The sequence below is a fragment of the Temnothorax americanus genome, unplaced genomic scaffold, assembly GCF_048541705.1.
Source record: "Temnothorax americanus isolate GAGA-0224 unplaced genomic scaffold, ASM4854170v1 Scaffold6, whole genome shotgun sequence".
Taxonomy (NCBI): Eukaryota; Metazoa; Arthropoda; class Insecta; order Hymenoptera; family Formicidae; genus Temnothorax; species Temnothorax americanus.
Window position 1 is genome coordinate 441,853 of NW_027509751.1, and position 24,293 is coordinate 466,145.

Here is a 24,293-nt window from a genome sequence, read left to right on the forward strand (position 1 = left end):
TTCATAACTTGTTTTTCATACGTATATAGATTGCACGATAGTCTTCGCGACGAAGGGAATTACGCGCAATAACCAAAAGAAATTGTGTCCAAATGGATACCGTAAAGTGTAAACGAGCAGGCTGGCAATACTGTAAATTATTATATTAGATAAATATTCGTATTAGGTAAATATTTTCTATGTTACCACATTTTTATCCTTTTTGCACAGCTATATGTTTCTACAAAACCGCACTTTGTACAATCATATACATTTGACACATGATCGTTATATTTAGGATTAACGTTTACTCAAAAAGAGCGAAGAAATGTTGAGAAGTCAACATACTCAAAAATTTTTGATAAACGTTCCGTCCAAGTACTTTGTTTTACATCTTACAGGAGCTTTACGAATAATATGTAAGAGATAAAGTGCAATTCTCTAATCTATCGAACAATTTTATTAGATTAAGTAACATAGCATCGTTTTGGTGTAAAATATATTTTTACAATCACCTCAGGTAATTTATTAGCGTGCAGGAAATATATTGTAAGGAATCATCTTATATCTATAAGAACTTATACTTAATTATTTGCCATATACCTGTAATGTAAATAAAAAGTTGTTATAAATATAAGAGTGATATTTAGCTTTAACAATCTCGTGTAAATTTTATTGGTGTTTATACATTGTGTCATGCGTAAGTGTGTCCTTTATTGACGAAAGTATCGTCATAGACATCGGATGGAAATCGAACGCAATGGGAAATGAAGGAAACAGTAAGACGATACATTCACGCATCGATCCTTAGTTTACTGTAATGGATCATTTTGTAAGCACTTAATATCCTGTTTAAAGATACAACAAAAGTGCATATTTACAGTTACGATTGCATATTTACATAACATCGATCGATAAGTCGCGCTCTCTCGTATGCTTGGCGTGAAAAAGTCGGCAGTAAACGCTCGGATTATCTCAATGTAGCTTACATACATGTGTATATATACGGCATACAACTGTCGTATAACACTACTATACAATCTTTCTCAGGCGGCGTCCCTGAATTGCACAAATGTATTCGCAAGGATATATAGCAATACGTTATATGCAAGTATATATAATCCACGAGTGGGGAAGAAATATTTCGCTTCACACACACATGTGAAGAATAAAAAAGCCATCCGTGTTGTTTTCCAAAATGTATTTACTTAAAAATACAATGAAAGTTTCAGTACTGATGGAATGGGCAGAAATATATAGTCTGTGGTGTGTCGGTTACTTGTCGTACGTTGAAAGAGATGATGCAATGGTATCCTGTACAAAAGTAGCTTGAACAAGACTTATGAACACACAAACCAAATTCTTAGCCTAGGATTTTCGTTTACGTTAAATCGTGTGACGCACACACACGCGCACACACACTCACACACACGTGTGTGTCATTTACCAGATTTGATGTCTGTTGAACTTTTTCTTTCCATGCTTACCTAACAAACGTAGGGGTATAACGGTACGTGGGCGATCAGCCTGATTGATTGTAAGACCCGTTAGCACCAGTAAGTGAATTTCGCGAATCGCGTCGAGTACTCGAGCGCGAAGAAGAGTACCGTACTCTGCCGGGCTTGACACAGTACAAAACGCAAGTCTTTTTCTTTTTTTTTGTTCAGGATGCGTGTGTTGCCAACGGGGCTTGGCGTTTTATTTAATAAAATTAAATGGGTCTATGTGCTTATAGTATGTATAGTATAGTATATACTATGAACGCTAAAGTACTGATTTTGCTCAGGCACCCGTACTTAAAGATAGTCCTTTGCCAATTTGTCATCGTCAAGTTACTATCTTGAAGCAAACACGTGTAAATACAGCAGCAGATTGCGTATAAAACCGTAGATTAACAGAGACTGCCGGAGATGGTATGATCTGTACGCATCACATTAACATCGATCGGCTTTGTTGCGACGCGTTACATACACTTATGATGAGGAGTATTCGCGATTTTCCTTCTTTCGCGCCATCGAATCTGCCGATAAAAAGAGATTTTTTTTTTTGTAAGTATCAACGTTACACGATCCAACCTCCATCTCCTTGGTTTCCATACAGCGGGATTTTTAGTCCGTGTGGTATCAGAGCAGCATTTACACCGCTCGTCTCCTCATAGTTTTCAGATATTAAACTCATCACTACTTATGAGAACGAATTCATTTTCTCTGATCTAACTGCGTTTTATTTAACTATTCTCATTCGAAAATATTTGTACATTAAAACGTGGGACATCTTCTCGCATTCAAATTATCGTTACCTTTATTTAATTATTATGCTATGGTACAATGGTATAACCGCAATGTCTCTTCACCCTTTTATCTAACAGTCTCCCGAAAATAAGTAGCGGCATGGACATGCCAATCGCAATGATTCACCGACTTTTGCACAAAGAGCGATCTTCTTGTTTCGAATCAGAGTTATCGAATCAGCAAATCAACATTATCAACATTATCATCTCTCATCATCAGTATCAACACTGTAAGTTATTAAAAATTTTTAGACACCATTAGCAAATCTGGTGTATATGTCATTATTAAGATATCGAAACGTGGACTATACATAAATTATATACGGCCAAATTATATACGAGAATAAATAAATACCGCTGACTCATTTTACAACAGTCCACGAATCATTGCCAAAATAGCCCACAATAAAGTAGAGATAAAATCGTAATAGATAAAAGTAACTGAAACGCTCGACGTACACTCAAATGAGAACATTCGAAAATAGGGAGAGTACTTATTACATAATCACAATATGTAGTCCGGATTCTCTTTACTTTTTATAATTTCGCGTCATGTACGGCAGTTCTGGAGAGTTATAAATATATATAGATTTATCTATGTGTATAATTGAAACTCTTATCTTCTATAAAAAATGATATAATTGGTTGAAATGAATAGAGAAGAGTGACGACGGGGCCCTTACACTTTACAAAGTTGACTGACTGTTCGATGCTCTCCCTTATCTATGCCCAAGCCTAAAGTGTAACAACCTCTCCGCATTATATTAGTTTATATAATATTATCGTTAATATATATATAATAAAATGTTTCTTATCCCATAACTTTATACATACTATGTATAATTATTATGCAATATTAAAGTCACATATTATTCATCCATACTACTTGACGCGAGCGTTGCATTTAATCTTAATTCCTGTCTCTATACCAAACAGGAGCACGAAGCGGCGTTACATCTATTTTTCTTTTTTCTTTTTTTTTTAAGATTTCCTCATTTTAGTATACATTGAATGCCGAGAGATGTCCATTCATGCCTATTTACTTTATTTGCCGTATATATGTTACGTATTAATCGCTCAATTCTGCTCGATAGCCTCGCGCTCCTGTGAAGACACTGCAATTACACATTTCGATTCGAGAAGAAGAACTCAATATATCACACACACAAGGTGAGAGACATTCGTCGAACTACAAACGTAAATTTGATTTTTAATGTAAAAAAATCATCTTCGAATATTCATTTTACACTATTTAAATATATAATAGTTTTTTTTTATCTTAAATAAGTAATCTTGTTATATAAAATTGTCTGTCCCGACGAAGAAAGCCAGATGACGGCAAATACCAGTTAGTAGGTGGTTCGGATAAAACGATAGATTCGTCTTGGGAAATCGTGCACGTGTACCGAATGGACCGATCGATCGATCGAAATAAGAATCTAGACAGCAGATAAGATCAACTCATCGAATCCTCAGGACGAATATACGGTTATCATTCAAACTACCTAATAGCATTTGGTGACGGCTAAACGACCAGAATTGCGAAGAGCCAAGACAAGTAGAGAACTACTCACAAGTAGTCGGCCCACCACAATTCCGGTGAGGTGGTAATTTTTACTCGTCGATCGGAAGATAGAGAGGGTCCAATACGGATTGGGCACGATGGATATCAACATTGTTACCAACCACTCAATATGAGAGTAAGTTTGCTGAGTTTGCCGAAAATCGACCACGATGTCGTCACGTGCCTAACGCCTCCCTTCTTAATTGCATAATGTTTTCCCTTTTTTCATTATGCGTCATCTTCATCGTCTTCCACCTCACCTTCTACCTCACCTTCCGCGTCGTCATCCTCTTCATCTGTAATAAACGATAAACGTTTCAGTGAACGAGGAGATTCTCGTTTAAAAATCCATTACGAGCTACAGTTTGAGATAGGTCGCTTATATTTACCTTCTCCTTCTTCTAAATCTTCTTCACCCTCAGGTATGTCATCATCATCGTCATCTTCCTCTCCGTCACCGTCTACTTCCTCTTCCTCTTCGATTTCTTCCTCAATCTCTTCTTCTTCTACCTCTCCGTCTCCATTCTCCTCCTTTTTCTGTTTCTTTGTTTCTTCATTTTTCTCCTGCAACACGGAAAAAAACGGCTTAATTAAAACAAATCCTGCGATAAACTGGCAGGCTTTGGCTGTGAATAAGCGAGGAATCATTACCGATTACGAGTATCTCGACGATTGCGTATAAAGTGCAGATTTATATATTCGACTTGGTCCGTTTGACGCGTACAAGGAGGCGTACCCTTCTTTTAACATCGAACGGACAACGGACGATAGGAAGAAAAGAAAATTCGGCGCCAGTGCAGCGGCGCGATAGCGGATGAGACGAGAGGGATAGAGGAGAAGCGTACCGGTCGGCGAGGAGGACAAGGTCCCTTCCCGCCAAGAAATACGGTGGACAGGCGCGGGAAGGGTGGGTGGGGTGGGGGACTTTCCCTATCCGCTAAAATACGGTAGGACAGGAAAAGGGAAATGGCGGAGGGAATCGCGTATATATCGGGCGATCCGACAGCGCCGAAAACACGAAGAACAGGTAGTAGAAAGTATCACCACTTTGCCGATAAACGTTTAGCTTGGCGCGGAGCTGTCCTGTGACTTCGCCCCCGCGTACTTCAAAGCGGCGCGTTAAAGGTGCGTGTGTGTTGTACGTGTTGAATGATTGCGCGCGCGTATGAGAGAGAGAGAGAGAGAGAGAGAGAGAGAGAGAGGGACTGGTTAATCGTACTTTACATAAAATAGGCAAAGGGGGAACGCGCGACTCTATAAGCGCCTACATACGCGCGCGCAACGTTACCTCCCCCTCCCGCCCGCCGCGAGTTGTAGAACCATGCCCTTGATCCAGTCCCGATGGCCCGTAACGGCCATAACGCAATAAGCATCATAGTTTATCGATTTCTAGGGAGGAGACGAGGGGAACGGCGGGGAGCCAGCAGCCGAGAGCGGAGTTCGCTCGGTGGGCAACCTGAAAACATGCCGCGAACGAGAATGCCGACGTATCGTTCGGAATCGCGATTTATCACGGCAGCGCGGCGCGCGGCGCACGTCCGTTCCGATATGTCGGAGGTCGGAGCGACTCACGCAACGGCCTCCGATATTCGGGCATATTTTCTAACGTCGCTCCGGTTTTGCGCGGCCGCGAGGAGCCGCGTCGGTAACGCCGGACTTGTGTGACCGTACGGCGTTGCTGACTGATCACGGTGGTGGTAGTAGTCGATAGCGACGGTGACGACGACGGCTGTGCGGCTATGCATGCTCGTATTCTCGTATTGCTCGTAACGGCGACAACGGTAGTAGTAGCGATGGTGGGGTGGCATGGGTGTATGGGTAAAGGTGGCGGGTGGCGGGTGGCGGGTGGCGAGATCAGCGGCGCGGCGGCCGCCGGCTGGCGTAATAGCATACACGCGCCGTGTGTATTCGGCGGGTATGAGAAAGCGGCTTCGGATGCGCGCGCGGAGCCACGCCGGCCAATCGGGGAACGCGCGGACCGGCGACGCGCGGTGGGAAGACCGCGGTGATTGGCAGATGACGGAGCCGCGCGCCGTGGCGGGGATGAAATTCGCGCTGCGTGCAATTCGCGTGCGAGCGAGCGAGCGAGCGAGCGAGACGAGGCAACGGGGTGGGGAAAGAGGGGGAAGATAAGGGAGGAAGATACCGAAGCAGCGTGCCAAGCGTCGCGCAACGCGAAGCCTTCGAACAAAAGCATAAATCTAAACTAAAGAGAGCCGGGCGTTCCGCGAGACGGATATCACGTGGCCGTCGAACGAGGGGGAGAATTAAACCCGCGCGCGGCTCCCGCGACGAAGGCGCCCGCGATCGATCGCCACGATCGAGTAACAATAATAACCGGAAGTTAACCGGCGGCGGCGCGCGATTCGGCATTCCACAGCGGCAAGTGTCGGAGAGCGGGATCGAGACGTTCGACGCTCGATCAATGTTGAGCTCTTTTCCTCCCCCCCCTCTCTCTCTCTGTGTCACTCTACTTGGAGTAATTGTACCAGCGTATACGGAGCAGACCTGTTGCGATAAAATGCTAATGAAGGATCGGTTTACCGGTGGCGTCTACAAACAACGGTAACCCGAAGCGATCGAAGAGCTGACGCGCGCGTTACTTCGAACTCGCCGGCGCGGCGGCGGCTCGCGGCTCACGGTCCCGCCGCTCCTCTCATTCGTCGACCAGCGAGCGTACGCTATCTCGACGCGAATGACAGCGGCACATTCGCTGCCGGGCTGCCCGCTGCCGTTGCCGCTTGTTCGTTATCCCCCGCGCGACGCACGATTACCTATCTATCCGTTTCCAATCACGAGGTCTCGCAGATAACCCAACGCTCCTAACCTATCGCATAGACCGCCGTCGTCGTATAAATTTCTTCGAACAAACGATCGGCGCGTTGAAACGTTACGTAATTGACACGTGACGCTACGTGAATCGCACCGGCGAATTATCAACGAGATCGACGCAGTTCGCGCGAATGCGCTCGTTAAACGCGACGGCTTTTCTCGGAAATTCTTCCTAATCGCGTCAACCTTCGTCCAATTTCCGACGAGGACGTTTCTCACGCTTCGAGAACTAACCGGCGAAATAACCGGAGGAATCCGATCAATCAGCATCGTGGCGCGCGCGTTCGAAACGCGTACAGCCGGTTTAATTGAGATAATTAAGCGATAAAAAGGTACGCGCGCGAAAAGTCGAGCGTCACGAGAGAAAGAGAGGGTAACGCGACGATAACCGTTAAATGCAATAAGTTATTTCTGGCTGACGGAACATCGTATACCATAACTGCGTTGTCCGATCGACGCGGCGCCTTTTCCCGCCTTCTCTCAACAGGGACCAACTCCAGCGTTCGCGATCGCCGTCCGGACTTCGGTCGCGTCGCGCGTCGGCGTCGTATCGATACCGAGAGAAAGAGGCGAACGATTTTCAGCGGGTTTGGTTCGGGAAGAGCCGAAAGAGCGGAGCGCGCAGTTCCCTCCGAACGGCGGGCAAACGTGATTCCCCATTCACAACTCTTTCTACCTCGACCTCGAGCTTCCCGCCTTTTCCCGCTCGCGCCGGTTCTGGAGCGATACTAATCTCGCATATGTATTATTCTTTTTCCGTCACATTTTATATGCGCACGTACATGCGCGCGCGCGCGTACAAAGAGGATGCGCGCGTATATGTACGTTCCAAAGAGAGAAACGCTCGAAAAACATCTTTTCCAGCGCCTTTCCGCTGCCCCTTCCTTGGTCACTTGCGCGCTCGCGAGTCGCGCGCGCACGCGCTCGTCCGCGGTCTAGAGCTAATAAATACTCAGGAGTTGCCGATGTAATATAAGGACGCGTCGACCTGCGTAAGCGGCGCTCCGACCTTTCCGCGCGACGATCGACGATCGACGCGGAGGAAGAAATTCGCGGCGAAACGACTGGCTTGGTTGGATTTCCGCCGTCCGGCGTTCATTTCCTTCGTTCGTTCGTTCGTTCGTTTCATCTTACGCGGAGGAGACGCAATCGCATGGTAAATTATCGGCTAAAAATACGGCCTACGGCGCGGCGCGGCCGACGACGCGACGGGCGGCGGGGTGCCGCGATTTAAGATGAAAAATCGCGGCAACGATGTTTTCTCGAAGGTTCGTAGTAACGTGCCGCTGCGCGCGACCGCCACACAGCCGCGAAAAGAACAGGGAGGTAGGAGAGCGCACCGGGTACATAACGCACGGCGTTGCCGCTAGCTGCGCAAGTGAGGTATCTTCGACGAAAAGATAGAAAGAGAAGGACGGAGCGAGCCGCCCGCCGCCACCGCCACCGTCGTCGCTGTACGTCGGCGGTGTAAAGAACGAAAGAGAGAGGGAGAGGAAGAGGAAAAGAGGGAGCGGGAGACAGACAGAGCGAGGAAGGGGGAGGGAGATACTCGTACGAACGAGAGGAGCGAGAGGAAAAAAAAAGCCTTCGTCGCGGCATTTACGCGCGCGGATCGGTAAACAATTTCAAGACGACGCGTCGACTTGGAGTAGATACGCGTCGGTCGTCTATCGATCGACCGTCGCGCGCGATTAACCCTCTTACAGCGAATTATCGATCAATTACGGTAGAAAGAGAGCGGCGTTCGCGTGGAAGCGCGACGGAGCATGAGAGAGAGAGAGGGACGAGTGACGAACGCGGGCTTGGTTTCAGCCGCCATGATGGAAACCGACACGGCGGCGGGTGACGACGGTGGAGAGCGGCAGCCGCCACGGCGATCGGAAAAATGCGCGGGACGCTCGTTTTTCCGGATCCGGATCGCGACGCTGACACCGCCACGTAAAAATGGCGCCCGGTCGGCGAGGCACGCCGAGCACGAGGCGGCGAGACGCAAGATGCAAAAGCGGCGACAGGCGACAGCGCGGGTGCGCGCGGCAGAGGGCGCGTGGGGCCGAAAAGCCGCGAGGAGACGAACTCGCCGGACGGGAAAAAGAGAGACACACGTATATACGAGAACGAGCACATGGCGCCGTGGAGATTCTCTCCGTTGCTCCGATCGTTTCCCTCTCTCTTTCTCTTCGCTGCTCCACAATGCTAAATATCGCGCTCTCTCTCTCTCTCTCTCTTCCTTCCCATGCGCGCGCGAACGCGCGGAGGCTTCCAGCGTTGCCTCGAATTTCAGCTTGGAGCGCGGAACGCGGTAATTATAGCTTATTCCGATAGGAGTCGTCATCGCCGTCGTCATTATCGTCATCGTCATCAGCCATCGGACGAGAACGGGCGAGCGGAGACGGAAGAGAGAAAGAGACGGAGAGAGACTCGTCGCGTACGCGGTGGCTCCACAAATACACAATGGCGTCCCTCCGCGCGCTCTACGCGTTCCCGATGAAAAAGCACTGCGCGCCGGATGAAAGACGGATGCCGTGGGTGAACGGTGAACGCGCGCGTCCGATCGAGCGTGCTCGACTACGCTCGGAGTCGCTCGCACGGAAATATGGAGTCCGGCCGCCGAAGAAACGCCGGCCGGCGCGGCGTTCTCCTCGCTACGCCGCGCCGTGCCGTCGCTCGGCGGCGCGGGCGCTACACGGCTACACGGCGAGCACGTTTCGCCACGCGAAGCGTGGCACGGCGGGTCCACGGCGATGCGTAGAAGACGCTGAGCGGGCGGGAAAATCCGTATCGGCCGGTCACGGGCCGCGACGACGGCGGCGGCGGTCAATCTTGAAGCGCGTCGATGCGAACCAATGTCTCCCGACGCGACGGTGTATCGTTTCGCCTTCGCGTTACTCCGGACAGATAGGCGCGGATCGCGACTACGAGGGTCGACGGGTCCCCGGGATAAACGTCGTCGAACCGTGCGCGAGAATCCGCGGAGTACGGTCGGAGTACGGTACTCACCTCGGCTGGCCTCTTAATCCCCTTGATATCGCATTTCGCGTCCGCGGATGCCTTGTCGTTCTCCGTCACCTTCTCCACGGCGACCTCGTTATTCTCCTTGGTACTCATGGCTGGCTGAATCGAAGATTCGGCGTGCGCGTCGATAATCCAAATAGCTCGGCTTCGCGACTCGAACTGAACTCCGCCAACTCCGGTGAAGTACGAAAGAGCGGCGGCGGCGTTGGCGGCGACGGCGGCGGCGGCGGCGGCGGCGGCGCGTAACGAGACTACGAATACGTGTCCTCACACGACGTCGGTTTCCGCCGAAATGCCCGTCGCCCGAGAGCGCAGCGCGCAGCGTCGTCAGGCGAAGACCCGAGGGGCCGCGAGGGAGAGGGAGACGGAGAGAGCGAGAGGATGGGGAGGGGGAAAAGAGCGCGAGCGCGACGATGGAAGGGGGAGCGTCGGCGGAGGCGGGAGGCGGGAGGAGGCGAACCAGTCAGGAGTGGAGCGCGTGCCGACCGCCCCGACCGTGGTGGCGCGAATAGCGCGAAGCGAACTACCGACTACTGCCGAGAGTACATACCGCTACCGTATCCCGACTCGCTTCTAGGCACGTCCAACTTGGCTTTGTTGAAAAATGAAGATGGCGCGGCTTTGAAAGCCGATAAATCCCTGATTGGCCGATCTTCCGATCGCTCGTATCTCGACGTTGTCACGGGCGAGTCGGGATTTTCTAGCGCCGCGCCGAGTCTCGCGACTTCCCGAAGGGCTTTCGCGCTCAACGCGCCCGCCCCGGGTAGAAATAAAATTAAAACTCGCGGAGGACGAGGGGTTCGAGAGTTCGTGGCCCGAGCGTGACGTCCGGTTTGAGGCTACGTCGAACGTCGCTCGATTCAAATAAGCCTTGGCGCTGCGAGTCCTCGCGGCTCGCTCGCGTATACGTGGCCCTTTCGGGGGATCTCGCGTTTGCGAAAAATCGATAGATATCCCGTCCGAACGGGCGCGAACACGACGATCGAGCGGGGGAACGATCGCGAGAGGTCCCGCGTCCGGTCCGCGACTCGCGGCGAATTTCGCGTCGTCGTTCGCGCGTCGCTTTCGCTCGACGGGCGACGGCATGGCACTCGCGGCACGTCGAGTGCGCGCGGCGCGGATTTTATCTATAGATAGAAGGAACGACGAATTCGCGCGGATCAGCGAACCCCCGACGAAAGGAATACAAAATATGTAGCTCGCGAACTTTTCCGAGACCCGCGTCAACCTTTCGGACTACGCGACGCTCGAATCGTTCGTCGTCGTTATATTGCGCGTCAATTCTGATTAAACAAAGAGATTGGTGTGTTTCTTGTTTCATTACTATTAATAACTACGCACCTTTATCGTTGTGCGTCAGCGGAACTGTAATGAAAATAAAGAGACGCAACCCGACCTTTCCCTTTAAAAACACATATACGTATAATTGTTTGCACGCGTAGGCTACGGTCAACGTGACGCTACAAATGCTTCGGATCTTTCTTCTTCTCTTTCTTTCTTCGTTGAAAGAAAAGAGAAGAGGAATGCTTCGAAGCATTTGTAGCGTCACGTTGATCGTAGCCGTATAGTCACAGTCACTGCTTGTCGATCAATTGTGCGCGCGCGTTCGTTCATCGCGCAAGATTTATTAAGTGGATAAGCAGATCGTTAGGCTGAATCCACCGCGCAAAGTCGCTCGTTTATTTATATCCGGTGCAACGCGAATAATGAGGGGGTAGCTTGATACAAGATCGCTCTTATTATCGATTGGATGTTTTATATATACCAATTTCGATGCCAGTTGTGTTAACGGCGTAAATCCGACACGGCGGTTTCGCGGCGACCTCCCCGACCACCGGAACCGCGAGAGCGTTTCCTCCCACGACGACGTCGTATAATCGAGATTCGTTAAAATATCGTAGCGTCGGTCAGTTAAATTGACATTTTAATTGCGTGCGAAGCGCAAAAAATATATTCGAGGTTTCTGAATTTATTGCAACGCGAGGAATAAAAACGCGTGCGCGCAGGCGCGCGGCGCGCGCCGCGCGCCGCACGGTTTCCGTGAACGCCACGATTTCCGGTCAGGTCAGGTTACGCGCAGGCTGCTATACGTATCTCCTTTTCTTTCGATATACGTTCAAGATGGTAGGTGAATACGCGATCTTTCACGGGTTTCTATCCGTAAATATTTCGGGAATCGTCCTCGCGAGTCGCTTGACGAAATTCGCGTTTCCGTTCCAATTACATTCGTCGAAATTTACCGTAAATATTTTCTCACTACGTTGCGGTAATTCGACGTGGTGAAAGACATAACCTACTTCGCGGAACGCGTACCAAGTGTTTTGATTTGTCGCGACGCGACGATTCGTACGTTTAATCGAGTTTCGTATAAAATTATTTATATAAATCAGAAACCACACACGCGCAGAGATGTATTTCAAATGTCGGCCGTTGCGTCGTTGTACAAAATTATGTCGCGATGTCCGTCAGAATTTTACGTTGCTTGGTTCTGTCCCTCGTAGGTTAACGTGCCGAAGCAAAGGCGTACCTTTTGCAAAAAATGCAAGGTACACAAGACCCACAAAGTGACGCAGTACAAGAAGAGTAAGGAGCGACACGCCTCGCAGGGCAGAAGGCGTTACGACCGCAAACAGCAAGGATTTGGTGGTCAGACCAAGCCCATCTTCAGAAAGAAAGTGAGCGCACGGTTTAGTATTTTATATTTGTTCGATGAATATAACTAAAATGCGAGATCCCCTTACCGACGACGAATTAAAATGATGATACGCTTAAAAATATTACCGTAACGTTTCCTTATGCAAATTTATGGACGCGTACGTTAAGCCACCGTAATAATGTCGTAATTCAGTTTGTAGTCGACGATACCGACAGTACGTTAATTATTAAATATATTTACGTGTGTCTCACTTTAGGCAAAAACAACGAAGAAAATTGTACTGAGGATGGAATGTACGGAATGCAAGTATAGAAAACAAATTCCGTTGAAAAGATGCAAGCACTTTGAGCTGGGAGGTGACAAGAAGAGAAAGGTGAGCACGAGCATATCCAGGCTGCGGTCCACTTGACGCTACAAATTGTTTGGAGCGTCCTTCTTCTCCTTCTTTCTTCGTCGAAAGAAAAGAGAAGAGGAATGCTTCGAAGCATTTGTAGCGTCACGTTGACCCGTAGCCCTAGAAGATAATCGGATAAAAGTAAAACACGCATATAAATTTTGACTAACGGTTTGCCGTTTTCTTTTTCAGGGTCAAATGATTCAGTTCTAAGCTACCCGCTCGATGTGTTTTGCGTTCTGTATTTAATAAATAAACAAATAAATCTATAGGGATTTGTGTGCGTACACGTCTTTATTTTATATTTTATATTTTATAACGCAAAAAATATTAGAATATGCCTAAAATGATTAGCGGATACAGCATTGAAACGATTACCTCGATACTTAGTCACCTTGATTCCCATCGTTTTCCGACGATCGTGGTATAGAAACTATCTGTCGTGGATTGCTAACGAAATAAAAAGAAGGACTGGAGTATTTTAGCTTTATGTTCTCGTCGTGCTAGAGACGGTTTGAAACTTGGTACGCGTGCGCGGTGACGGTGAAAATTATTTTTCATTAAATGACGTGGCATGATCGAATTTAAAATTAATGTTTAAATTGACGCCGATTGTTAATCTTGTCGTTTAACGTTAAATGCAGGTATGCGTTATCGATCACGTTGATGTAACAAAGTAACAATGTGTGTGTGAGAAGATGTCGCACTTACTCTAATATAGACGAATCCAATCCTTCCTGTTCCATTTTTAATTTAACCGCTTGTTTCGGTACACCGACGTGTAACAGTTTTAAGTATCTTTCGCAGCGTGGATCTTCAGCTGCGGACTGTACTTCTTTCTCTTCGTCCTTAGGCTTCGCCTCGCTATTGTCAGGCTCGTCCGCTTCATTTACTTCTACCTCTTCCAATTTACTCGTATCATTCTCATTAACGTTACTCGACTCTTTACGACGTTCTTGCTCTAAACCAGGTATAGAGGATAGCTGTGCGGAAGCAAAGTAAAGCATTTGTGAAAAGATGAGTATATTCGGTACGCGAGATAATTTATTTTGCAACGATTTTTTTTCCTCTCTTTTCCGCTGACAACGATACACGTACCCGCGATTCTAATATTTCCAACGACGCCTCTAACTTTTGCAACTTATTTTCGAAATCGAACAATCTCTCCTCGCAGGACAAGGAAAATTTGTTGAGAAACGTGACGGTGTGAGTGATAAAGTGATTTATGAAGGAGACCGTGCGCTTCTGGTTGATCGGCGGCACCTAGAATACAAAATAATTTCAGGCCGGGCTTCCCGGGCATCGATCACCGTCGAGCATTTCAACGGGCGTCGTCGAGCTCCGATCGATGCCGTGCGCGAGAAACGTCAAAATCTTTATCGACACCTTTGCGTAGTCTACAGTCGGCTCGATTATCGGCATCTCGTAGTCGCTCATCGTGAATTGCCAGCCGCTCCGTTTTCCGTTTATCAAACTGTCAACTCGCGTCTCGCGTCTGCTCGCATCCCTGCCTTCGCTGGCCAGGCTGGCCTTCGCTCAGTTCGCTCCCTCATTGCGCATCGGGTATGGAGAATTGGAGAGTGGAAACCGTGTCTAGCGAATATGTAGCCTGATTACGTCACTGAGGAGAAAGGGGTTTTTGAATTGATTTATCCCGCTGACAAAGTTATCGAGAGATTTGATTGAGAGAGATTTGAATAAATATATAAATAAATCACCAATTTTTTTTCACAATATTTTTTGGCAAAATATTTTAAATAATTATTTAGATAAACGATAGGAGATCTCTCGAAATTACTGCGGGCATTTAGGTAATAAAATAATAAACATGTGCGTCTGAAAAAAATTATCTTAAAATTATTATAGAAGAAATCCTGCACTTTTGAATTCATTTGCACATATTTCATCGAAAAGCCTCGACTACGCGTTGGAGATTGAATTTTGCGAATTGGAAAGTAGAGCTCGACCAATCGAAATAGTTTCAATCTTCGAATTCTTTCTCTGATTGAGATATCGAATTCTAAATCTTTCGCGATTCTCGGTCGCCAATGCGGTCGAGGTTTGAGTCCGGAAAGTGCGCGGGAGAGCATCCACGAGCGTGCAAATGTCTGTCATTCGCTTTTCGACTGCACTTTTGGTACTTCTTTTCAAAATTTTCTCCCTTCCTTTATTCCCAAACCTCGCGCGTACACGTATTTCATAATTTGCATTTCGCGCATGTAACTTATCATTATGCACCTCTAACGGTAAATCGGCTCCGCACCAGCCGACAGTGCCGACACCGTCCACTGCTCGTTGGAGGTTAGGTCCTCGGATCGGGGTGGAGCGGAGGAGAAACGTTCGCGACTCGCGACTCGCGACTGTGGTGTACGGCCTCACGCGAGCGCATCCGTTTGTCAGCCGGGATCTGACTGCATGGGGATTACGTGGTACCCGAATATTATCTGAAACATGGACTCGCCACCGAACCTGGAGACCGTTTACCAGGCCGTGTTCTCTTTATACAACAATACAAATCCGGCCGAGCCAGGAAAAGCGTCGCTATGGCTGGGAGAATTGCAGAAATCGGTGAGCACACGTTCGTTTTAACATCGTTAAATGTTCAACTTTCCTCTCGTGTCTCTTTTCTAGATTCGATCGTTCGCAATACTGAGGTCGAACGCGAGCGTACTTCTCGCTACGTTGACGGCGTCGCGAGTCAAAAATATGGGAAGCCGCTCTTTCCAATCCTTTCTAACCTCAATGGGAAGGGTTATCACCCTGTCATAAGAATATATTTTACAAGTCACTTTGCAAAATGAGCAAATTAAATTAAACGTGAAACTAGTAATTTGCACGTTTTTACTTGCGTTTCTTGCCTATGAGATTTAATCGATATATATCTCGTTCTGTCGACTATTCGATTAGTTATTGTAATATATAACGTTCTGCAGCTTCGAGGAAAAAATTATTCGTCATATTTTAAGCTTTAATAATGAAGAATTTGTTACTTGTACGTCTTTCTTCACGTATGTGTGTTTCTATAGGTATTCGCATGGAAAATAGCGGATGAGATGTTACATCAAAAACGAAATATGGAGTCTTGTTATTTTGCTGCGCAAACGATGCGCACCAAGATCCAGCTCTCCTTCCATGAGTTACCCCAAGAAGCTCACGCTTCGTTGCGAGATTCGTTAATGGAACATATATCGCAAATCAATGAACGCACTAATTCTGCCATTGTTACTCAGGTATTTATGTACATTCTTCGATAAAACTATCATGTGTTTTAAATCGTTATTCGATCCTTATTAATGGCGTTAAATTTTCACGCTTACAGTTATGCTTAGCTCTGACAGATCTGGCTCTACAAATGTCCTCCTGGCAGAAACCAGTGATAGATCTAATTAATAGGTTTGGAGGAAACGCCGCGCATCTATGGCCGCTACTTGAAATAATGACGGTATTTCCAGAAGAAGTAAATTCAAGATCACTTAGGTACAGCGCGATATCTCGTTGCTTATTCGATTGCTTATTTGACGTCGCAAAGTGACGATCGAAACAATTAAATGTTTTAAATTTTACTTTTTGTTTACAGGCTGGGTGCTAATCATAGACAGCATATATTACGCGAACTCGATACGAATGCAGATACCGTGACGGAATTTCTGGTACGTTATTCCTGATATAGATTCTAATTCGCGTCTCTACTTCTTCATTCGCAACCTTTAACTCTCCACCCGATCTCTTATAAACTATAAATTGATAAATGAAAACACTTTCGCATAGAATTATGCGCGTTATCCTATAATTTATATATTTTCATAAATATATAAAATGACTTGAAATTTATACGCAATCGTATACACACGCACATTCTATTTTAACATTGGTATTTCATATATAGTGTAATTGCAGAAAATGTGCCTAAAAAACAGCGGAGATAATTTACAAATCCAAATCACTATTTTGCGATGTTTTACCAGCTGGATAACCGTTCACGCAATACCACTTAAAGCTGTACCCTCGAGCGAGGTAGTCGTTTATGCTTTACAAGTGAGTCTTTGGAAACTGATAAAATGTTTTCGGAAGAGCCAATTCCCTTTTATCCTTTATCGTATGATTCTACTTTCCAGGTACTCAGCAATCATATGGCTGTTTCACAACTTCACGAGACGGCTACTGACTGCATCTGCGTAATTTTGCAAGTGTTAGGGGAAGATAGCAATACCAATCGCGGTAGTGACAACGAAACGAGCGTGCAGTTGCAGCAATTGCAATTGTGTCTTTTCACAAGTGTAATGAATTTAGAACAACCGTATCACTTATCTGTTGCGCACGAGGACATGGAAAAGTAAATTATTTAGTTTACTTAAGTACGTTTGTGTAGCATAAACCCCTAGTCATTAAATATATTGCAGATCTATAAGTTATTGTCGAATATTCACGGAACTGGCCGAGACGTTTCTAGATACTATAGTGACAGGTAGCGGAGATGGAAAGCAGCATTATGCCATAAAAATTTTAGATCTTGTCCTTACGTGCGTTGGTCATCATGATTATGAGGTATTTAAAATATATATATATGTATGTCGATTTATTATTATATAAATACAAATTAGTATTGGTGTGGTTACTGATTAAATAATATCTTTTTCCAAGGTTGCACAGATCACTTTTAACCTGTGGTATCGACTATCAGAAATTCTTTACCAGAAAAATAGCGACGATCTTAATACCATATTCCGACCTCATATTGAGAGACTGATTGGTGCCCTTTGCAGGCATTGTCAAATGGAACCAGATCATGTCAGTATATTTGCTATCAAGATTTTATTATAATGTCTTACAGGCAATAGAACGATTACTAGAATTATGTATTAATTACCAGTTGGGTCTCGTGGAAGAAGGAGGAGGAGGAGAAGAGTTTGCTGATTTTCGAAATCGCGTATCGGATTTGATAAAAGATGTGGTGTTCGTGGTCGGGAGTAGCCACTGTTTCCGGCAAATGTTTTCGTCATTGACCGGAGGACCTGGCCCGCAAGGTCAATCTATACATGCACCTACTTGGGACTCGAGCGAAGCTGCGCTTTTTATAATGCAGGCGGTGGCAAAAAATATTCTACCGTACGTTGTCTATTTATTGTGAAACAAAGTATTTAAAGACCAAATATAACGAGTTTTTGTATAACAGAGAAGAAAATGACGTCGTTCCGAAAGTGGTGGAAGCTATTCTTAATTTGCCGGAAAACACTCATATAGCCGTACGCTATACCAGTATTCTCCTGTTAGGCGAACTATGTGAGTGGGTAGATAGGCATCCGCAATCATTAGGTAAAACTTCAACAAACACTTCGGATTCATTAATTCAGGTAACAATTCATCAATTTCAATGACGTTCAAATGTATATTTTGTTGTTTCAGAACCAGTTTTAAATTTTCTCTTAGACTGTTTAAATCAAAAAGGTTTAGGAAGTGCCGCTTCGGGTGCATTATTATGTATATGTTCAGCTTGTCAAGTGCACATGACGACGCACTTTTCTGGACTTTTGCAAATAGCACGTTCTCTCGACAATTTTGCTATTAGTAATGACGCAGCTATTGGCCTACTAAAAGGTTGGATACAATTTTATGAGCTACATTATTTACGTTATCTTTTTTGTTATGTATTCATTTGATTTTTTATAAATAAACTAAATGAAAAGTGCTACGTGTGTCGTGACAGGGGTGTCGATAATTTTGGGGAGATTACCACAGGAGGAAATTGCTCCGGCAATGAGAGAATTGTGCTGCTTTCAAGCAAGTTCCCTGTGGTCACTTCTGGCGGATGGAGTTCAAATCGAGAGAGGAACAAAGACTGATCCTGTGATATGGCTGGATAGATTAGCCGCTATATTTAAATATACTAATCCTCAAATCTTTGATGACCCTCATCCTTGTCAACCTGTAGTCACTGAAGTGAGTGTTGAAAAGTCAAAAGCCCGATTTAGCCTGATTCTTAACGCTAATGACATTTATCGTGCATATTTGTAGATGTGGCCTGTATTGTCAAATGTATGTGAAACATATCAACGAGACGTAAGAGTCATAGAGAGATGTTGCCGTTGCATACGTTTTGCGGTGCGGTGTGTGGGCAATCAGTCTGCCCATTTGCTCGAGCCAATTGTGAAACAAGTAATGATTACCGAACGAATAATAACGAATATTTAAGATCCTAACTATATCGTTATTAATGCACTTGTTTAAAAAAAATATATATATATATATATTTATATAATTTTTTTTTCACAGATCGTACCGTTGTACACGGTACATAAACATAGTTGTTTCTTGTATCTTGGCTCTATATTGGTGGATGAGTATGCGACCGAGTCGGAATGTGTATGGCATCTGGTAAATATGTTACAAGCTTTCATTGCCCCCACATTCGCCCTTCTCGAACAAGAAGACGGTTTGAAAAATCACCCGGATACGGTGGATGACCTATTCAGATTGTGTGCCAGGTACAGCAATGGTTAATTAATATTATCAATTGACATGTTTTTATTGAAACGATGTCTGATGTTTCGTTCTTTTTACACAAAAGGTTTCTTCAAAGGGCCCCTATTCCTTTATTACATTCTCCTGTAATGGGGAGCATTGTAGATTGTGCTATAATGGCTTGCAGTTTGGATCATAGGGACGCCAATAGTTCAGTAATGAAATTCTTTTATGATCTTATACACAGTGGTCGCACTTGTAAGGTAATTCTTCGTTAAACTTTTATTTAAGTGAACATTAAAATAAAATCCTTCTAATGTATGTATAATTTACATTTTTTTCCAGGAGGAATCAAACTACACGATACGACGACAATTGGTACAAAATATATTGCAAGAAAAAGGTCAAACATTAGTCATAAAATTACTACATGCTTCAGTGTTTGATCTGTCTTCTTACATGCAGTCTGACGTGGCGGATGTCATGATAGAACTTAAACGAAGCGATACAGACGTATGTGTTGTAGTTTCTATTATATATTTCGCATTTTACGTAGAGAAATCATATCTTATATTTTCTATCAGCTCCTGTCAAAGTGGCTGGAAGAAGCTATCAAAACAATGCCGTCGCAAAACGCAGGCGGAGCTCCTACAGCAACACCTGAGCAACTACTTGAATTTCATAGTGCAGTCACGAGGTATATAACTTACAATTTCATATCAGTAAATAATATCAGAAAAATTCGTAGCGATTTTTACGGAAAAATTAAACAAGGTTCATATATTTATATGTTTATAAATTATGAACGATCGATTTAATTATCCACTTATTCATCGGAGATTGCTATGAATTTTTCAAGCAACTTGCAGAACTTAATTGATTAATATCTTTCTGGTTTTTTTTCTTTTTTTTTACGATATTTAGGTCTGAACATACGAGAATCGTCGCAAATGCTCTACGAGATTTCGCGCGTCTGTATCGTTAATGCATTTTAATTGTATATTGATTTATACTAAATTCCTCAAAAATTATTCATAAGATCTTCCAGCAAGTTTCGATTGTGACATCTTGAAACAACAAAATTTGCTATGGTCTCGCTGTACAAATATGTTAGGAAAAAAATTACCAACATTTTTTTACGTTCTTACTATCTATAGTTATGTTTGCAAACTACACATGTACATGTATATGTATATGTATATATTGTATGTGGATAAAGGTGACTTTTATAAGTAATGTATCACAAAATTCTTTATTTTTCCTCATATATATATATATATTTTTTTTTTAACAATTTTCTTTGTTATATATACATTTTTATATTAGAGAATCACATCTGTATATTTATTATTAGAAACAAATATTAATACATATAGAAAAAAGGAAATATTTTTTTTATTTCAGCATATTAATGAATTTTGAACACAATTTTAAACAGAACACAGAAATTAGATATTTTTTTGCAGACATACTATAAATAGTAAACTTATAGAATCACTTATGACGTTGTATATGCGTTAAAGGTTTTATTTATAAATCAACTGGATTATACCGAACCAATCATATTTGTGCATGGAATATATTATTTTAAAAAATTTTTTTAATGTTTCGATAGCTATTCGAGTAAGCTTACTAATTTACTCAATGCAAAAAAAATTATTGAAATTCCAAAATATGAACGTAATTAATGACGATTGTTTAATTGACAGCTTCATTGATGTGCAGAGCACATTGAGAGTTAAAGTAATTTTTAGTTAGGCATTTATATAAATACATTATGATATCCAATGCATATAAAAATAATATGACTTTTGATAAATCACGTGCACAAGTTTTAATTAAGAGAGAAGTTCTAAGTGCAAAAGTTGATCATATCCGACACATCAACCGTTATTTTTTAATTAATGTTGTAAAACATTAGACATATATTTTTAAATTGAATAATAATTACTACTTATTAAGTTTTGTAAGACTAGCTAATTTCTGATTTGTATATTGTAGTATCATAGCAAAGGAAATTTTCTTACAGACGTGTGAATACTATTTGCATTACATTAAAAAAAAAAACTTTAGAAATTTATACAATTTTTTCCATGTTTACATATATAAAATATATCTCTAGTAGGTATATATTTTAAGTATATTCTACATAAATAATTATGCAACGTAACGATGGATACAAGTAGCAAAAACCTTGCTGTGTTACTGTAATAAGTCTACGAAAAATTATGATTATACAATTATCTCTAAATGAGTATGATATAATTGTTATTGTCTAGCTTGATGCTGAATTTAATGTTTTAAGTGTACAGATATACAGCTATAGGATATCGCTTTTTCTTTGTGGAGCGTTAATGTACAGAACGAAATGCTTGCGGTTAAGGATAAGGAACGATAGGAAACGAGAATTTCTATTGTACGTACGATATGACCCATCGATGTCAAAGCTCGTTCAACCTCGACGGTATTCCTCACGAGTACTGTACGATGTAGCATTTATGCCGAGCGCTAATCGTTCATTTTGTTTCATAGTAAAGGAAAACCTTCGACGAAATCTCGAATAAAGTGATATTTTTTAACGAAACGTACAACATCGTCTTTCAGTTATAGAAGACACGATAATCTCGGGCGAGCTCCCGAGAAAAAAAAATTGTGACCGAGGAGAAGCAGAGTTTTCGCCGTCGTCGTTGGGTCGACCGGGGGATCAACTGACGCGATAACGCCTCGTCTTGATTGCGGAAGATGTGTCGGGGACAAAAAAAAATCTGTTTTTAAAGCCGCCAGCTGCGCGATGCACCGTTCTCGTTCGAGCGACGCGATCGGTGCGTTCTCGGCCGCAAGGTGGGCCGAAGATATTTGAGTTGCCGAGGGGGAAAACGTGCAGGTGCCGCGCGTTCGACGTCGCCGTCGGCTTTTTCTTTTCGCGAGGTGGTCCATATTATCGTATCGATGCGAAACGCCCCTAAAAATCTGCCCACTTCGTCCCCGGCGAACGTCTCTATTTTTGAAATTACGTATATATATATGACAATTGATCGTCCAATGAATATTTTATGAAGCTGAAATCTTTCGTGCAATGTGGTATCGTTTGGTCGTTTGGAAAATACAATAATACAAATATAGACAACGAGAAATTCTTGGACACGTTTCGACGCTGTCTTATTTGTATAGCTTTTTTTTCAAGCGGGAGGCAATAAAGTAGGTAAGAGCCGAGTGTGGTATCCTTCCCGGAAAGCGGACCGTCCCGTGTCGGCGGAAAATTCTGGTTGCACGCGTCCGATTCGGGATGGGATATATCGCCGAGAACGACCGTTCCCCGAGAGATTCTAGCGGACAGCAGCGTCGCATCGGCTGATGCAGGTTCGGATGCCGCGTCCTCCGTCCAGGACATTGCTGGCGGTCCCGGTCGGCCTGAGTCACTCGGCTCGGATGCTCGGATCGCGTTATGACTCAGACGCGGACGGGCGTTATTGGCTATAAGGAATTGGTTTCCAACAAAGGAATGTCGTTGCAAGCGGACGAGCACAGCCGGGCGCTTGACGCGTCGTTTTCGCGTCGCTTTCTCCGCTCGCCCGTCGCTCCGAGCGAATAATTACGAGGTTTCACAAGTGATTATACCGCGGTCCTTTTCCATGTATCATTTACATTTTTCAGCACATCATCGTGAATGACTGATGTAGAAACTTTTCGCGCATAGGGATTTATTATACGCGTTATTTAATTATTATATTAATTTGGCTGCTCCACGTTAAAGTGCGATTACTCACGTCGATACGTCGACGAGTACCTATTCCGAAACCGTTCCGGAGCGAATGTCCACGCGTGCGTCACGCAGCGTGTGACGACGACGGCTATCGACGCCCACTTGATACACATGCGTGTGTATCGTCAGCGTCGTCGTCGTCGCCGTCGTCGTCTATCAACAAAGGACCCCACTTGCGGGCATTGACGGCCAGCGCGTACATACGTGCGCACATATATATCGACAAACCGTATATCTTACATTAACATTGCCGCGATACCATTCACGGCTTTCCACGGCGCGAATGCGCGCGTTGCGTGCGAGGTGCGAGCCGCAATGACGTCCGGCCAGAAAGACAGAGAAAGAGAGAGAGAGAGAAGGAGAGAGAAGAGGGAACGAGAGAACAGTAGGGGAAACACGAAAGGGAAGATAGGTAGGTAAGCGGTTAGCGAGAAAACCATTTTTCCGGAATGTCCGGCCGCCTCGGAGAGCCGTGACTTCACCCGCATGCAGTATCCTGTCTTAAAAGGGACGGACGTTTGTAACAAAGAAGAAAAAGGAGACAAAAGGGAGAACGAGAGCTTCGCCCACGCGGTCTGCAAATTCCGCACAATAAAAGCGGACAAAAGCTGCGCTGCGCTTACACCCTTAACGGCACGCAGAGGAGCGTCGGCGTCGTCTACCTGCGTCTCCTGCGCGTTCTGCGTCTTCGAACTCTTCGAAGCCAAGGTCTGCTGGTTCGTAAATTTACGAACGTGGATACATATGAAGGAGAAGAAGGAGCTGTTAAATAATATGCAGCAAAGTAACAATGATAATGCTACGCTGTTAAATTATACTCAATTTGAGTATCATTTTAAACCATTCCTATAGGTCGCCACTGCTCTCACTCAATATGTCGTTTTAATTTAACTAAACCAAATAATAAATTTCGACACGCATGGTAGTTAAAAATAACAAAATGTTATTTAACTCTAGGTATTGGTTTAAATTTCCTCTTTTACTATTTAACAGAGGGTATCACGTGTTTTTCTCTGTATGACAATATGTGACATTATACCGCCGCGGAATCGAGTGGGTGGAATCGCGTGCGCAATTAACGGCCGTCACGATCGACAAGCTGGAAAAAGAGTTGTTTTTCGGCTCCAGCGGCTGGAATTACGTTGCTCCCGCATAACTATAAATACCGTTGTCATGTCGCCTGTGATATGTAAGCGGAGGAAATGTTATAGAGGACGCGAGTCCCTCTGCCCTTTCCGCATCCATGCCCGTCGAGCGACCATAGAGCATGGTGACAGGAAGGGAAGAGAGAAACAGCCCATGGCTCTTCCGTCGTTGCTAATGCAAGCAATTATTTTTCGTGAG

The 24,293-nt window shown here is 44.5% G+C and overlaps 4 protein-coding genes across 5 annotated transcripts; 2 read left to right on the plus strand and 2 right to left on the minus strand.

The window, feature by feature from the left end:
- Window positions 1–1,165: 1,165 nt before the first annotated feature.
- On the minus strand, window positions 1,166–10,113 carry LOC143904969 (uncharacterized). Its single transcript, XM_077420017.1, has 3 exons — window positions 9,663–10,113; window positions 4,223–4,397; window positions 1,166–4,129 (listed from the first exon to the last, which is right to left on the minus strand). Exons 1-3 carry the CDS (start codon window positions 9,768–9,770, stop codon window positions 4,062–4,064), a joined length of 351 nt encoding a protein of 116 aa, XP_077276143.1. The 5' UTR covers window positions 9,771–10,113; the 3' UTR covers window positions 1,166–4,061.
- A 1,548-nt stretch (window positions 10,114–11,661) lies between these two features.
- Window positions 11,662–13,014, plus strand: Rpl36a (ribosomal protein L36A). Its single transcript, XM_077420018.1, has 4 exons — window positions 11,662–11,801; window positions 12,179–12,352; window positions 12,590–12,706; window positions 12,920–13,014. Exons 1-4 carry the CDS (start codon window positions 11,799–11,801, stop codon window positions 12,938–12,940), a joined length of 315 nt encoding a protein of 104 aa, XP_077276144.1. The 5' UTR covers window positions 11,662–11,798; the 3' UTR covers window positions 12,941–13,014.
- Window positions 12,993–14,302, minus strand: Ccdc53 (Coiled-coil domain containing 53). Its single transcript, XM_077420016.1, has 4 exons — window positions 14,114–14,302; window positions 13,826–13,990; window positions 13,439–13,710; window positions 12,993–13,177 (listed from the first exon to the last, which is right to left on the minus strand). The coding sequence occupies exons 1-4, from the start codon at window positions 14,162–14,164 to the stop codon at window positions 13,114–13,116; spliced, it is 552 nt and encodes a 183-aa protein (XP_077276142.1). The 5' UTR covers window positions 14,165–14,302; the 3' UTR covers window positions 12,993–13,113.
- Window positions 14,303–14,791: 489 nt separating this feature from the next.
- Tnpo-sr (transportin 3) lies at window positions 14,792–21,777 on the plus strand. 2 transcript variants are annotated; one of them, XM_077420002.1, is made up of 18 exons: window positions 14,792–15,295; window positions 15,754–15,957; window positions 16,047–16,204; window positions 16,305–16,377; window positions 16,625–16,762; window positions 16,843–17,060; window positions 17,128–17,272; window positions 17,369–17,515; window positions 17,598–17,833; window positions 17,901–18,040; window positions 18,131–18,322; window positions 18,432–18,664; window positions 18,740–18,880; window positions 18,998–19,209; window positions 19,293–19,449; window positions 19,532–19,699; window positions 19,771–19,883; window positions 20,111–21,777. In XM_077420002.1, the coding sequence occupies exons 1-18, from the start codon at window positions 15,179–15,181 to the stop codon at window positions 20,169–20,171; spliced, it is 2,853 nt and encodes a 950-aa protein (XP_077276128.1). In that variant the 5' UTR covers window positions 14,792–15,178; the 3' UTR covers window positions 20,172–21,777. The 2 variants fall into 2 exon arrangements, with proteins under 2 accessions (XP_077276128.1, XP_077276129.1); XM_077420003.1 differs by lacking the exons at window positions 14,792–15,295; window positions 15,754–15,957; window positions 16,047–16,204 and having other exon boundaries at window positions 16,315–16,377; window positions 16,614–16,762.
- Window positions 21,778–24,293: the final 2,516 nt, after the last annotated feature.

Coding starts and splice junctions, on each gene's coding strand:
- LOC143904969 (XM_077420017.1), bottom strand. CDS start 9,770: ATGAGTACCAAGGAGAATAACGAGGTCGCCGTGGAGAAGGTGACGGAG. Junction 4,398..9,662: donor GGATTAAGAGGCCAGCCGAG/GTGAGTACCGTA, acceptor TCCGTGTTGCAG/GAGAAAAATGAAGAAACAAA. Junction 4,130..4,222: donor AGATTTAGAAGAAGGAGAAG/GTAAATATAAGC, acceptor CGTTTATTACAG/ATGAAGAGGATGACGACGCG.
- Rpl36a (XM_077420018.1), top strand. Junction 12,353..12,589: donor AGCCCATCTTCAGAAAGAAA/GTGAGCGCACGG, acceptor GTCTCACTTTAG/GCAAAAACAACGAAGAAAAT. Junction 12,707..12,919: donor GAGGTGACAAGAAGAGAAAG/GTGAGCACGAGC, acceptor TTTCTTTTTCAG/GGTCAAATGATTCAGTTCTA.
- Ccdc53 (XM_077420016.1), bottom strand. CDS start 14,164: ATGAGCGACTACGAGATGCCGATAATCGAGCCGACTGTAGACTACGCA. Junction 13,711..13,825: donor TGGAAATATTAGAATCGCGG/GTACGTGTATCG, acceptor GCTTCCGCACAG/CTATCCTCTATACCTGGTTT. Junction 13,178..13,438: donor TTGGATTCGTCTATATTAGA/GTAAGTGCGACA, acceptor TTATTTCGTTAG/CAATCCACGACAGATAGTTT.
- Tnpo-sr (XM_077420002.1), top strand. CDS start 15,179: ATGGACTCGCCACCGAACCTGGAGACCGTTTACCAGGCCGTGTTCTCT. Junction 17,061..17,127: donor GCGCACGAGGACATGGAAAA/GTAAATTATTTA, acceptor AATATATTGCAG/ATCTATAAGTTATTGTCGAA. Junction 19,884..20,110: donor TTTCATAGTGCAGTCACGAG/GTATATAACTTA, acceptor TACGATATTTAG/GTCTGAACATACGAGAATCG.